General features: G+C 44.5%; 1 protein-coding gene across 2 annotated transcripts in view; it reads right to left on the reverse strand.

Annotated features, from left to right (window-relative positions):
* Positions 1-13,143, reverse strand: part of znf516 (zinc finger protein 516) — a 168,673-nt gene that overhangs the window by 38,584 nt on the left and 116,946 nt on the right. For both annotated transcript variants that reach the window (XM_041189148.1, XM_041189146.1), the window contains one exon: positions 6,360-7,925. In XM_041189148.1, the coding sequence (XP_041045082.1) occupies positions 6,360-7,925 (1,566 nt within the window). The remainder of the gene's footprint in view (positions 1-6,359; positions 7,926-13,143) is intronic.

The raw sequence follows: 13,143 nt of genomic DNA on the forward strand, positions 1-13,143 counted from the left end.
ATAGTTGAGAGAAAAAAGCATCATTCCAGGATAAGACATCATTAGTATGTCTAATGTGTCGTTATGTGAGGCTACCCTTCAGGCCCCTTAGATGACAACTGTCAGGTTTCATCACTGTAACCTCTGTCAGGGTAGGCACACTCAGAACCAAGAGCCTGCATGAATTACGTTGAATTAAATGATCGTGCCCCGTGAGATGCCCACTCTAGGCATGTCAGGTGTGTGCATTTCAGAGTAGGTGGGCCCACTCTTCAGCCCGCCGCCCAGCCTTGTCCAGCAGTCAAACTGGCAGAGAGAAGTCGCACAAGTAATGGGACGTGAGCACAGGCAATGCTGCAAGTACCTCGGCGATGAAGCAAAAATGAGCGGAGACATTGTGGGCTCCCCAAATTTCCCAGTGCCCTCTCCCTGCCCATCGCTACCTCTCTGAGCTCAGACCTTCAAGGCACAAGCTCGGCAGACACATATGAATGAGTCATCGCGAAAGACAGCTCAAGAGGAAAGAGAATTCCTGCTTCTGTACTTTGAGAAATGAGAATACTACTGCATTCAGAATGGCACTGTTCATGGGCAGGTTAATATCTTGCAATATATAGTTTCATAATCTTTTCTGTTGGCCAGTTAAACAGTAACATAGGTCAAAGAGTTATTGGAACGGATTATTTTCCCTCCATGTGTTCCTGTGTGAATTCAGCACTCCTGACAGCATTTCCTGCCTAGTGACAGAAATTACTCGGCAAAACCTGCTAAGTTTAATAAAACAATGGCAACAAATACTTGCATTTATATAGCCCCTCTAAAGTAGTAAAACATCCCCGGGGGCTTCACAGGAGCAAAATCGGACACCGAGGCACATCAGGAGACACTAGGACAGGTGACCCAAAGTTTGGTCAAAGAGGTCAGCTACATGCAGACTCTTAAGGAGGAAAGAGAAAGAGGCAGAGGTTTAGGGAGAGAATTCCAGAGCTTGGGATCTTGGGAGCTGAAGGCATGGCCACCAGAGGTGGAGCAATTAAAACAAGGATAAAACCTCTTTATCAGACATAATATCTAACTTAAATAAATATAAAAACAAAAAACTGCAGATGCTGGAAATCCAAAACAAAAACTGAATTACCTGGAAAAACTCAGCAGGTCTGGCAGCATCAGCGGAGAAAAAAAGAGTTGACATTTCGAGTCCTCATGACCCTTCGTGAGGACTCGAAACGTCAACTCTTTTCTTCTCCGCCGATGCTGCCAGACCTGCTGAGTTTTCTCGAAATGTCAACTCTTTTCTTCTCCGCCGATGCTGCCAGACCTGCTGAGTTTTTCCAGGTAATTCTGTTTTTGTTTATAATATCTAACTTACTCATCTGAAGCGAATCATGCAGGATTATGGAATTAAAATGTATTCTAAATCTGTTCAGCACTATAGATTTTTATTCCAAATAATCTTCTCAATGCTTTTGAGGCATTTGAACAACAATGTTTCAGAGAAACCCTCAGAACTTATTCACCTTGGTTTAACATCTCATTTGAAGCTGTTATTTCAAATTATCCTAATAAAGCTTCAGTTTGTGAACTGCACAGTTGCATTTACAGATTATACTAACAGCATTGCAAATATTCCTTTCCCTAATTGGCATCTCCTGTGAGCATTCTCCCTCTATTCTAGAATGGGTGAGGGGTTAAATTCACTTTGATCAAAGACAGCAAGGCATCAAATGTAGTGTGGCAAAAGCAGAAAGCATGAGATGGTTACTGTAATTCAGAACAGTTTGAACAAAACCAGGATATCTAACTCTGAACAAAGAACTAGGAGAGTGGGTATAATTGGATCACTCATTCAAATCACCAGCAAAGACAAGATGGACTGAATGGCCTCCTCCTGTCTCTATCTTCAGGTTGAGGGATGTCCCATTCTTTGTTATTATTGTCGCAATGATGCCAGATGCTACTTACACCACAGCATTCAACAGGTGTACAGTGTTACTTAGCAACAGGAAACATGGAGGAAGTTTTAAATGGCTGCAGCAGGTACTATAATGGACACAGAAAGTAATGCAATGCACTGGGTTCTTTGGCAATCTTTTCATGTCACACAGCACTTGTTGTTAGAGGATATGTTTGAACTTGATGGAAGATTATGCTCTTCTCCAACTGACTGATCATTTGCATTTCAAAAGGAAAAAGTAATTTATTACGTAATCTCCTTTAGAAATCTGACTACAAGAGCAGATCAAAGGCTTGAAATTCTCCAGTGAGTAACTCACATGCTGACTCTCCAAAGTCTGCCCACCATCTACAAGGCAATAATTAGGAGTGTGATGGAATACTCTCCACTCGCCTGGATGGGTGTGGCTCCAACAACACTCAAGAAGCTTGACACCATCCAGGACGAAGCAGCCCCATTGAATGGCACCACATCCACAAACATTCACTCCCTCCACCACCGACACACAGTGGCAGCAGTGTGTACCAGATACAAGGTGCACTGCAGCCACTCATCAAGGCTTCTTCAACAACACCTTCCAAACCTGTGAGCACCACTACCTAGAAGGACAAGGGCACCACCTGCAAGTTCCCCTCCAAGCTCCACGCCATCCTGACTTGGAACTATATCGCCGTTCCTTCACTGACTCTGGATTAAAATCCTGGAACTCCCTCCCTAACAACACTGTAAGTGTTCGCACAACACATGGACTGCAGTGGTTCAAGAAGGCAACTCACCACCACCTTCTCAAGGGCAATTAGCGATGGGCAATAAATACTGGCCTTACCAGTGACATTCACAATCCACGAATGAATAAAACAAACCTTTGTGTTGTGTATGACCCCAAGATGTGCTTTCAACACTTGTCCACTCCATCATTAAGACTGCCTACTTTCAGCTGCATAACATTGTCAGAATCCCACCCTCCTCAGCTCATCTGCCGCTGGAGCACTCATCTATGCCTTTGGTGCCCCTAGACTTGACTATTTCAATGCTCTCTTGGTCAGGATCCCATCTTCCACCCTACATAAATTTGTGCTCATCTAAAATTCTGCTATCCGTATCTTAATGTGCACCAAATCTCCTTTACTCATTACTCCTGTATTTGCTGACCTACACTGGTTCCCAGTCCAGCAACTCAATTTTAAGATCCTCACCTTGTTTATAAATCCCTCCGTGGCCTTACCCCTTCCTGCCTCTGTAATGTTCTCAGGCCCTAAACCTCCAAAATCTCTGCACTGCTCCAATTCTGGCCTCTTGTGCACTCCCAATTTTCATTCCTCCACCATTGGTGGCCGTTCTGTCTGAGCCCTGAGCTCTGGAATTCCACCCCCCCACCCCCCCAAACCCCTATGCCCTCTCTCTCCTCCTTTAAGATGTTCCTTAAAGCCTACTTCTTTGACCTAGCTTTTGGTCATCGCCCCAATATCCTCTCCCGTGGTTAACTGGCAATTTTTAAACTTGGTAACATTCTTGTTCATCACCTCAAGTGTTTTGCTACTTGAAAGGTGCTTTACAGAAATTATCGAAACTCTGAGTAACCACATGTAAAGTCAGACCAGGTAAAGATGGCAGATTTCCTTCCCCCAAGAACATTAGTGAACCAGGTGGAGTCTTTATGGCCATTCAATAATTTCATGGTTGCCATGACTGACACTAACTTCTTACTCCAGATTTATAACCTGCTGTTGGTGGGATTTGAACTCAAATTTCTGGATCATTAATCCAGGCTTCTGGATTATTTGTATAAACCACTATGGCACCATTCCCAGGCAGCACTAAGTAATCAGCAAAATTATTTCTCTCTCCTGGAAGAGAGGTCGGGTATTGAATCCTGTTGGATTAGGTACTGTATGTGTATTACAGTAAAGCACTAAGGTACCCACCCTGCCTCCTTCTCCATTTGATGTGACAAAATGCCTTATGTGCATGTTTACGGAATAACCCTCCAATATAAAAAAATTGATGTTTTGGTACCTTTTTTTTATTTAAAACAAGGGGATCTAGTAACCTTCATTAAATGTGTCTTGTTTCATGTTTGCTGATTCTTTTCATCAAAATCGAAATCAGAAAAAGCTTTGGTGAGAAAGTGCTGGGAAGCAGAATTTGAATTCTAATTTTGTCTCCCAGTGAACAGCACAGAGGGGAGATAGCGGTGATGTCACTGGTAATCCCGGGACCTGGGCTAATCTCCAGAGGACATAGACTCAAATCCCACCACGCAGGTTGGCAGAGTTTAGATTCAATGAATAGCACTGGAGACTAGGAATTGAAACCTCGTCTCAGTCATGGTGACCATGAAACTATTGTTGATTGTCAAGCAAACCCATCTGGTTTCTGGGAGGAAATCTGATGTCCTTACTGGTCTGTTCTACAGGTGATTCCAGACCCACAGTAACTTTAACTGCCCTCTGAAATGGCCAAGCAAGCCACTCAGTTCAAGGCCAATTACGGATGGGCAACAAACGCTGAACTTGCCAACGACACTCACATCCCATTGGAGGATGTAAAAGAAGAAATCTTGCAGGAACTGTGGAGATGTTTGTGTTTCTGGCCGAATGAAAAGAGAGGACATCAGGAAGGCAGCAGCAATGATCTAATCGGGAAATATATTTGTTGAGGTATAATATCCATATGAGAAGGTTATTTTTTTTTTAACTGTTCATGGGATGTGGGTGTTACCCACCCCTAATTGTCCTTGTAGTTTTTTTTTTAAAGAGTCAAGTTACATTGCTGTGGGCCTGGAGTCACATGGAGGTCACACCAGGATAAAGTCAGCAGATTTCCATTAGTGAGCCTCATGAGTTTTTATGATAATTGACTTTTAATTCCAGATATTTGTTGAATTCAAGATTCCACTATTTGCTGTGGTGGGATTCAAACCCGGGTCCCCAGAGCATTACCCTGGAACACTAGCCGTACCCCTACACCATCGCCTCCCCCCTGACTGATAGCAGGCAAATATTACATCTGACAGAAGCATAATGTACACTGTGATTCCCAATGTTTGGCAAGAATTTTTTTTCTGATCTTTCATCAGTCCAGCGGTGATACTGAGCAGAAAGATGAGGAAGTAGTAGTTTTGCAGGGCCTGATTCCTGCCCACACCTCAGTCCGTTGTATTTTCTAGTGTTACTTTTCCCAGATAGAATCATACACCACAGGAGGAAGCCATTTGGCCCATCATGCATGTACTAACTCTTTTTAAGAGCTATCCAACTGGCCTCTTGTTCAGCTGGTAGAGGCAATATGCCACCCCAGGTCCTGTTGCCCATGGGAGGAGGGTATCCTCCTGCTTTCGGTCCTGGGAGGACGGCTTCACCATCAGCCACAAAATTAGGAACATAGGGAATAGGAGAAGGCCATTCAGCCCCTCGAGCCTGCTCCACCATTCAACTAGATCATGACTGATCTTCTATCTTGACATCATTTTCTTGCACTTTCCCCATATCCCTTGATTTCTTTAGTATCTAGAAATCTATCAGTCTTTGCCTTGAACATGCTCAGTGATTGAGCCCTCAAAGCCCTCTGAGGTAGAGAATTCCAAAGATTCACTACCCTCCGAGTGAAGCAATTCCTCCTCATCTGCTAAATGGCCTGCCCCTTATTCTGAGTCTGTGTCCCCTGGTTCTAGACCGCCTCCAGCCAGGGGAAACATCCTTCCCACATCTACCCTGTTAAGCCCTGTAACAATTTTGTACACTCCAATGAGATCACCTCTCATTCTTCTAAACTCTAGAGGATACAACCCCAGTCTCCTCATCTCTCCTCATATGACAATCCCACTATCCCAGGGATTAGTTCAGTGAACCTTTGCTGCACTCCTCTATGGCAAGTATACTCTTTCTTAAATAAGGAGACCTTATTTAAGTATTGTGCACAATACTCCAGGTGCAGTCTCACCAAGGCTCAATACAACAGCAGCAAGACTTCCTTATCCTGTACTCAAATCCCCTTGCAATAAAGGCTAACATACCATTTCCTTCTTAATTGCTTGTTGCACCTGCATGTTCGCTTTCAGTAACTTATGAACAAGGACATCCAGTTCCCTTTGGACATCAACACTTCGCAATCTCTCACCATTTAAGAAATACTCTGCCTTTCTGTTTTTCAAATTCAGTCATTAAATCTGTTTCCCTCTCCAATGATGTTGCCAGACTTGCTGAGCATTTCCAGCGTTTTCTGTTTTAATTTCGGGTAAACCTATGCTACCTACACCATCACTGGTATACCATTCTTGAGGCTTATCTTCATTGTGTATTGATTACTAATCTACACATTCATAATGAAACCAGTTCGAACGAGCCATCTGAGAGGAATCCCTCCCTGCTGAGGGAGAAAGTGCTTCAACTTATTGGAGCGTTTCGAAACTGACTGAAATACTAACTTGTTTCGCGTTTTGGATCCACAAAGGGACTGTTCGCTCCCCAGCTTTGATATAAAGAAGACAGATCTTGCGGGCCGTAGCTCGTCAGCATGTTAAAAGCATCCATATGCTTTGTCCTATGTCTCGGTTCTGGTGGTGACTCCTGCTCGACAGTGCGTAAAGACGTAGAGAGTCCCGCTGGACTGGAGTGGCGTGGCATCAATGGATTCATCTTGCCATCTTGTGCGCAGTGCCCTGACGTCAGCTCACTTGCACCTACTGACCCGCACTCTGGTTGAAACAGAGCGTTCGCTTTAGGCTTAGTCTGCTGGGCCGCTCTGGGCAAGCTCTGGCATTCTGGCTCTGGGCTGATTTGGATGTTTGTTGGGTACGATTGGCAATGATTACCAGAAATGGAGCCACCCACACCGACCTCCTGAAAAAATCGATCTTTTGTGATACCCTTGGTTGGCATTCCATACCTCAGAGCTGCGGCATGTCCATTAACAAACTTATTTTCAAAATTACCAGCTTGTAACGTTTTGTGCTCTAAACGTACATTTGACTGCACTTTCTGTTCTGAAATAAAACCATACTGCTTATGGCAGTTTGCTCGCTGGTACCAGTTAGAATCTGGACCTGGACCTGCAAGAGGGAGGGAAACTCTGGGCTGCGATGGGTCAAGTAGCTGGCTGGCGATCCCTGACAACAAGGCAGCCGCTTCGGGCATTGGTGATTGTCTTTGGCACCCAGGGTGGGCATGTACCTGTCTAGAGGTGAGCGTGGGAGAGCTCTCTTTACCGTTCAGTATGAGAGGAGGGCCTGTGCGTCGACTCCTCTTAACACCGACCAAGTCGTGGTTCATGGCTTTCAACCCATTCTTGGCTAGCCATTTCGGAGCAGGCCTATTGAGGTCTAGCTTGTGTAGGACACGCTGATGCATCAGGAGCACTTCAGGGTAAAGGGTTGTGTGATTACAAAACTGGCAAAAATGTGTGACCATCGTATCCTGTGGCGGTGAGGTAGATGAACCCTTCAAAAAGAAATTATCCTTGTAAGTAACGTTTTTGAAAAATGTTAAGGTCAAATCCAAAGGAAACTCATCCTGAACTGTATTTGTGTTGGTCTCATTGGTGTGCACTTTATCCGCTTCGTCTGAAGGTCCTTCAACGCTTAAAATGTTGCAATTTGACTTCTCCACTAGAGGTGACCCTGAATTCCTTCCACTGTTTGATGTGTTCTGACAACCTGGTGGTGAGTTGGACTTAAGGATATTTACTGTGACTCCGTAAGATCCAGTAAGCTCCTCTTCCTGTTGTCCCCTCAGTACTTGTGTTTCAGAAATAGGACCATATTCCCCAGAAGCTGTAGCGACCCCTTCAGCATCCAAACAGCAAGTTGCATCCCCATAAGAAAGACTGATTCCTGGTGTATCAGGCAAAGGGTCATGAATCCTGTTGGTGGGATGTGGAATGTCTTCCTGAGACTCATTCTGAGGAGCCGTGCGATGATAGGCTGAGTGGCACTTGAGTGGAGGTGATTCAGTCACTGTGTAGTCGCAAGGAATACATTTGTATGGCTTTTCTCCTGTGAAGATAGAATAAAACACAACAAGCTTTCAAAACAGATGCACTCACAATTAAAATACATTTACTGACTACATGCCTGGAACAACTGATGGCACCGATCTTATGAGAGAAAACACTTGCATTTTTACTGTACTTTTCAGAACCTCAGGACATCCCGAAAGCACTTTACAGTCAATGAAGTACCTTTTGAAGTGTAGTCACTGTTGTAATGTAGAAAATGCAACAGCTAATTGGTGTGCAGTAAGCTGCTATATACAACAATGAAATAAAGGACTGAATCCTCTCTCTTTAGAGATGTTGGCTGAAAGATAAATATTTCCCAGGATGCTGGGGAGAACTCCCCTGCTCTTCAAATAATGGTTGTAGGATCTTTTTGTTTATTTTTTCATGTATGTGGACATCGCTGGCAAGACCAGCATTTGTTGCCCATCCTTAATTGCCCTTGAACTGAGTGGCTTGCTCGGCCATTTCAGAGGGCGGTTAAGAGTCAACCACATTGTTGTGGGTCTGGAGTCACATGTAGGCCAGACCAGGTGAGGATGCAGATTTCCATCCCTAAAGGACATTAGCGAACAAGATAGGTTTTTACTACAATCGATGATGGGTGCCATGGTCACTATTACTGAGACTAGCTTTGAATTTCAGATTTATTAATTGAATTTAAATTCTGCTGGCTGCCATGGTGAGATTTGAACCCATGTCCCCAGAGCATTAGCCAATATCACTAGTCCAGTGATATCGCCACTACACCACCATCCCTCCACCCACCCCACCACCACTGAAAGGCAGGCCTCAGGCCGACAGTGCTGCACTCCCACTTATGCCAATGATTTACAAGATATTGGCTATTTGTGTTTTGTTTAATTCTGGATGGTGTTGACTGGTAAGCAAGACCTCCATTTTAATATTCTCATCCTTGATTTTACAATTGGTGCAAAATAAATATGCAGCAATGTTCAGAAAATTAATGATATATTTGAAAGGGAAACTTAGTCCATAATTTCTGGCATTTGTTCCAAATGGTTTCTTCTGAGATGAGCAGTATTTTTCCATTTTGACTTTGACTCTTATGTGTAATGCGAATTCCTTGTAGGACACAATTTCAACTACATCATCTTATAGATAACATAATGAAACACCTCAAGGCGCTTCACAGGAGCATTATAAACCAAAGTGAGAAACCGAGCCACATAAGGAGATAGTAGGATAGGTGACCAAAAGCTTGGTCAAAGAGGTAGGTTTTCAGGAGCGTCTTAAGGAATGCAAACGCGGTAGAGAGAGAGAGACAGAGAGATGTAGTGAACATATTCCAGAACTCACAGCCTAGGCAACTGAAGGCACAGTCATCAGTGGTGGAGCCAATAAAATAGGGGATACACAAGAGGCTTGAATTAGAGGAGCGCAGTTATCTGGGAAGGTTGTGAGGCTGGAGGAGATTACACAGATAGGAAGGGGCAAGGTCATGGAGGGACTTGAAAACAAGGGGCAGAGTTTTATCAGTGCTGCACTGTTCCCGATGGTGGAGTTGGAAATGTGCACTACTTCCGCGCTGTTGCTTTTTCTTGTTCCCCACACAATTACGATTATAATTCAAAGTGCTGTCTTTGTGTGCGGAAGACATGTGGTTCAGCGGCGGGAGAAGCTTTTCAGTGGCAAAACCCACCACCAGCTGGCGATGCAACAGCTACGGGTGGGTATAAAAGAGTCTCCTGGACAAATATGGAGGCTCTGCTTCACGGCCACAACTTTCCTGCCCAACACCATTATATACGAGCACAAAGTTAGCATGCATAGGTGTTTTTCAAAATTAAATGTCACTTGCAAATATTTCACATGACATTGGTTTCACTTTATTCATATGTACGTCATTGTTATTTGTTGAGACTAGCTTCGTCAGTGAGCTAAATGTACCGACATGCTTCATGGTTGGCATGTATTGATGGTTGCACGGGAGCTAGGGACATTCCCTTTATTGTGGAAGAAACAATGTTGTGTTTTTTTGTTCACTCTTTACTAAATGTTCATGTTGGTGTCCAGTGTTGTACTCGTCATTCTGTGGGATGGGGGCTGTACTTGCAGGCTCAGCTGGTCCTCCCTCCTCTGCATTGTAAAAGACGCTGTCCGAGATCACTCTCAGCGGGGATAATTGAAATGTTGTAAGTCAATCCAAAGCCCTGTGAGGACACTGTCAGCCAACACCCTGAGATGAACACACATTTGGACAGTACTGACACCGCACTTTAGCCCCCTCATTTTCTTACCTTGACTGACTGTCCCCACCACCAACCTCACCACATCCAGGATGCTGGTCCCTTCCCACTTCACTCCTCCATGCCCCCCCCCCCCACCCCCTCCATCACCGCTGACTCACCCTTTCCGGTCCCAAGCCTCCATGCAAGCTGCCGTTCTCCTACTCCCCTCCCTGGTGCCGTAGAGTTAATCAAGAAAAACCGCTGGCCTCAGACACAACTGCACAAAGCCGACTGGTGCACGCCACCTTTAAACAAATGTGAACCGGGTGCCACCTGATTCGCTGACTTTGTCTTGAAGGTAGGACATAATTTCAAGAAGTTTTACGCTAATGAGTAATCATGGCGTGCAATGTATTACATGTAGGAACCTGCCATAGCATGAAGCTGGACATGCTGCAAACACACCGCTGACTTTACCTCTGCATCTCAACCCGCCTAAATAAGTCACCCTGCACGCCACGTTTTCGGCTCTTGTGGTTCTCCATGGAATTCTCTCGAGGATGGAATTTTAAAAATAAAGATCCTGCTTGACCTCACCAAATATATCCTTGGAAATCTTGCTCCAAGGTACCGATACTGCTCTGCATTCATGCCAACTACTGTATATACTTATCCTCACCAAGTTACATGTTATTCATCGCTACGTATAATTGCTGCATGCAATTTTTGAATGTAGTTGTTTCTAAATGCTCTCATTTTACCTCAGCCTTATAGCACAGTAAGGGGTAATGTGACCTAGCTGCTCTTTGCTGGTTCTGTCATGGCTGATCTGATTGTGGCCTCAACTCCACATTCCCACCTACCCTCCAATAACCTTTGACTCCCTTGTTAGTCAAGGATCTATCTACTCAATATTCAATGACCCTGCCTCCACCATTCTCTGGGGAAGAGGGTTCCAAAGATTCACGACCCTCTCCGTCTTGACCCCTTATTTTTAAACTGTGTCCCTAGCCCTAGTCTCTCTCACAAGGGGAAATATCGTCTCAGCATTCAACACAAGCCTCTTGTTCCCCTTCTTCATTTTGCTCTAACAGCATATCCTTCGATTTTTCTGCCTCATGTACTTATCTAGCTTGCTCTTAAATGCCTCAATGCTTATTCACCTCAGTTGCCATGCATAGCAGTGAATTCCACATTCTCACTGCTCTCTGAGAAGAGAATTTTTTTTTCTGAATTCCTCATGCGATTATTGGGGAGGTATGTTTATGGCCCCTAGTTTGGGTGCCCCACGAGGGAAAACATCTCCTCGATATCTAACCTACCCAAATGCCTTCATAATTTTTATTCTGCTCGATCTTTTCGTAAGAAGGCTGATTAAATTGAACAGCGTCAGAAATCAACTTGAATATTGAGTGACAGCTCTAATTACAGTGTGACAAAGATCACTGTGACCAAATTAAAAGGCATGTTTCACATTTCAAGGGTGTCAGTCTGGCAGAAAGAACCCAACAGGTACGAGAGCAAGTAAGATTCACACGATAATTCTCATGAGCCACTGAACAATGTTGCTCTGAGAATCATATTGTTAAAATTGCAAGCAGCATGGCCTCCTTGATTAACATCAGCAAACTGCGTAAAGGGTGAGGTTCAATCAGTAATTTAGGTTTGTCCTTTCAATTAAAGAACCAAGGGACTGCAGCTCTTGGGAAAGACTGAATAGGTCGGGATGGTTTTCTTTAGAAAGGACTTAAAGGTGATCTGATGGAGGTCTGTAAGATTGGGTAGCACAGGGAGGATGTGGGAAGATTGTGAGGTGTGGAGAGGCTGTTTCCAGTTGTGGGAGAATTCAAACTTAAGGGTACCGTAGATACAGGATAATTACTAATAAATCCAACAGAGGAATAAGGAGAAATCTCTATATTCAGAGTGTGGTTGGAATACAGAGCGCTGATTAGAATATGCGACAGAAAATGATTGAGACAAATGGCTTAGATGCTTTTGAAAAGAAATTGGATGAGTACATGGGGGAAAAGGGAATAGAAAGCCATGCTGAAAAGTTGAGGTGAGACAGGTGAAATCGGAGGAGTTGTGGGGTATAAGCAGACTCGTTGGGTTGAATGGCCTATTTCTGTGCTGTATATCCTATGTAATTTGATGGAATTCAAATCCTTCATGGACTCACCCATGCCTTCAGCTGCCAAGACCCGGAGCTCTGGAATTCCATCCCTAGGCCTCTCTGCCTCACCACTTCTCTCCCCCCCGACCCCCCCATAAGATGCTCCTTAAAACCTTCATCTTTGGCCAAGCTTTTGGTCGTCTGCCCTAATGTCACTTTATGTGGTTGGATATCAAATTTTGTTTCATAAATCGCTCCTGTGAAGCATTTTGAGATGCTTTCCCATGATTTTACTACGTTAAAGATGCTATATAAATGCAAGTTGTTGCTGCTGGAGGGTGACAGAGTGAAGAGACTGGATATCAGGATGACGACACAAGGCAGTCTTTGAACTGCACTGAAATAAACACTGGCCTGCCAAAAAAATGGTCATTCCAGCAATCAAGAGCAGTAACACTCAGCAGGTTCCTTTTACATGGAGAACAATGCTAGGAGCATGGGCCCTTCCCTTCCTTGACCTCTCTGTCTCAATCTCTGGTGATAGACTGTCCACCAATATCCATTACAAACCTACCGACTCCCACAGCTACCTCGGCTACAGCTCCTCACACCCTGCTTCCTGTAAGGACTCCATTCCATTCTCTCAGTTCCTTCGCCTCCGTCACATCTGTTCCAATGATGCTACCTTCAAAAACAGCTCCTCTGACATGTGCTCCTTCTTCCTTAACCGAGGTTTTCCACCCACAGTTGTTGACAGGGCCCTCAACCATGTCCGGCCCATCTCCCGTGCATCCGCCCTCACGCCTTCTCCTCCCTCCCAGAAACATGATAGGGTCCCCCTTGTCCTCACTTATCACCCCACCAGCCTCTGCATTCAAAGGATCATCCTCCGCCATTTCCGCCAACTC

Source organism: Carcharodon carcharias, chromosome 6 (assembly GCF_017639515.1).
Source record: "Carcharodon carcharias isolate sCarCar2 chromosome 6, sCarCar2.pri, whole genome shotgun sequence".
Lineage (NCBI taxonomy): Eukaryota > Metazoa > Chordata > Chondrichthyes > Lamniformes > Lamnidae > Carcharodon > Carcharodon carcharias.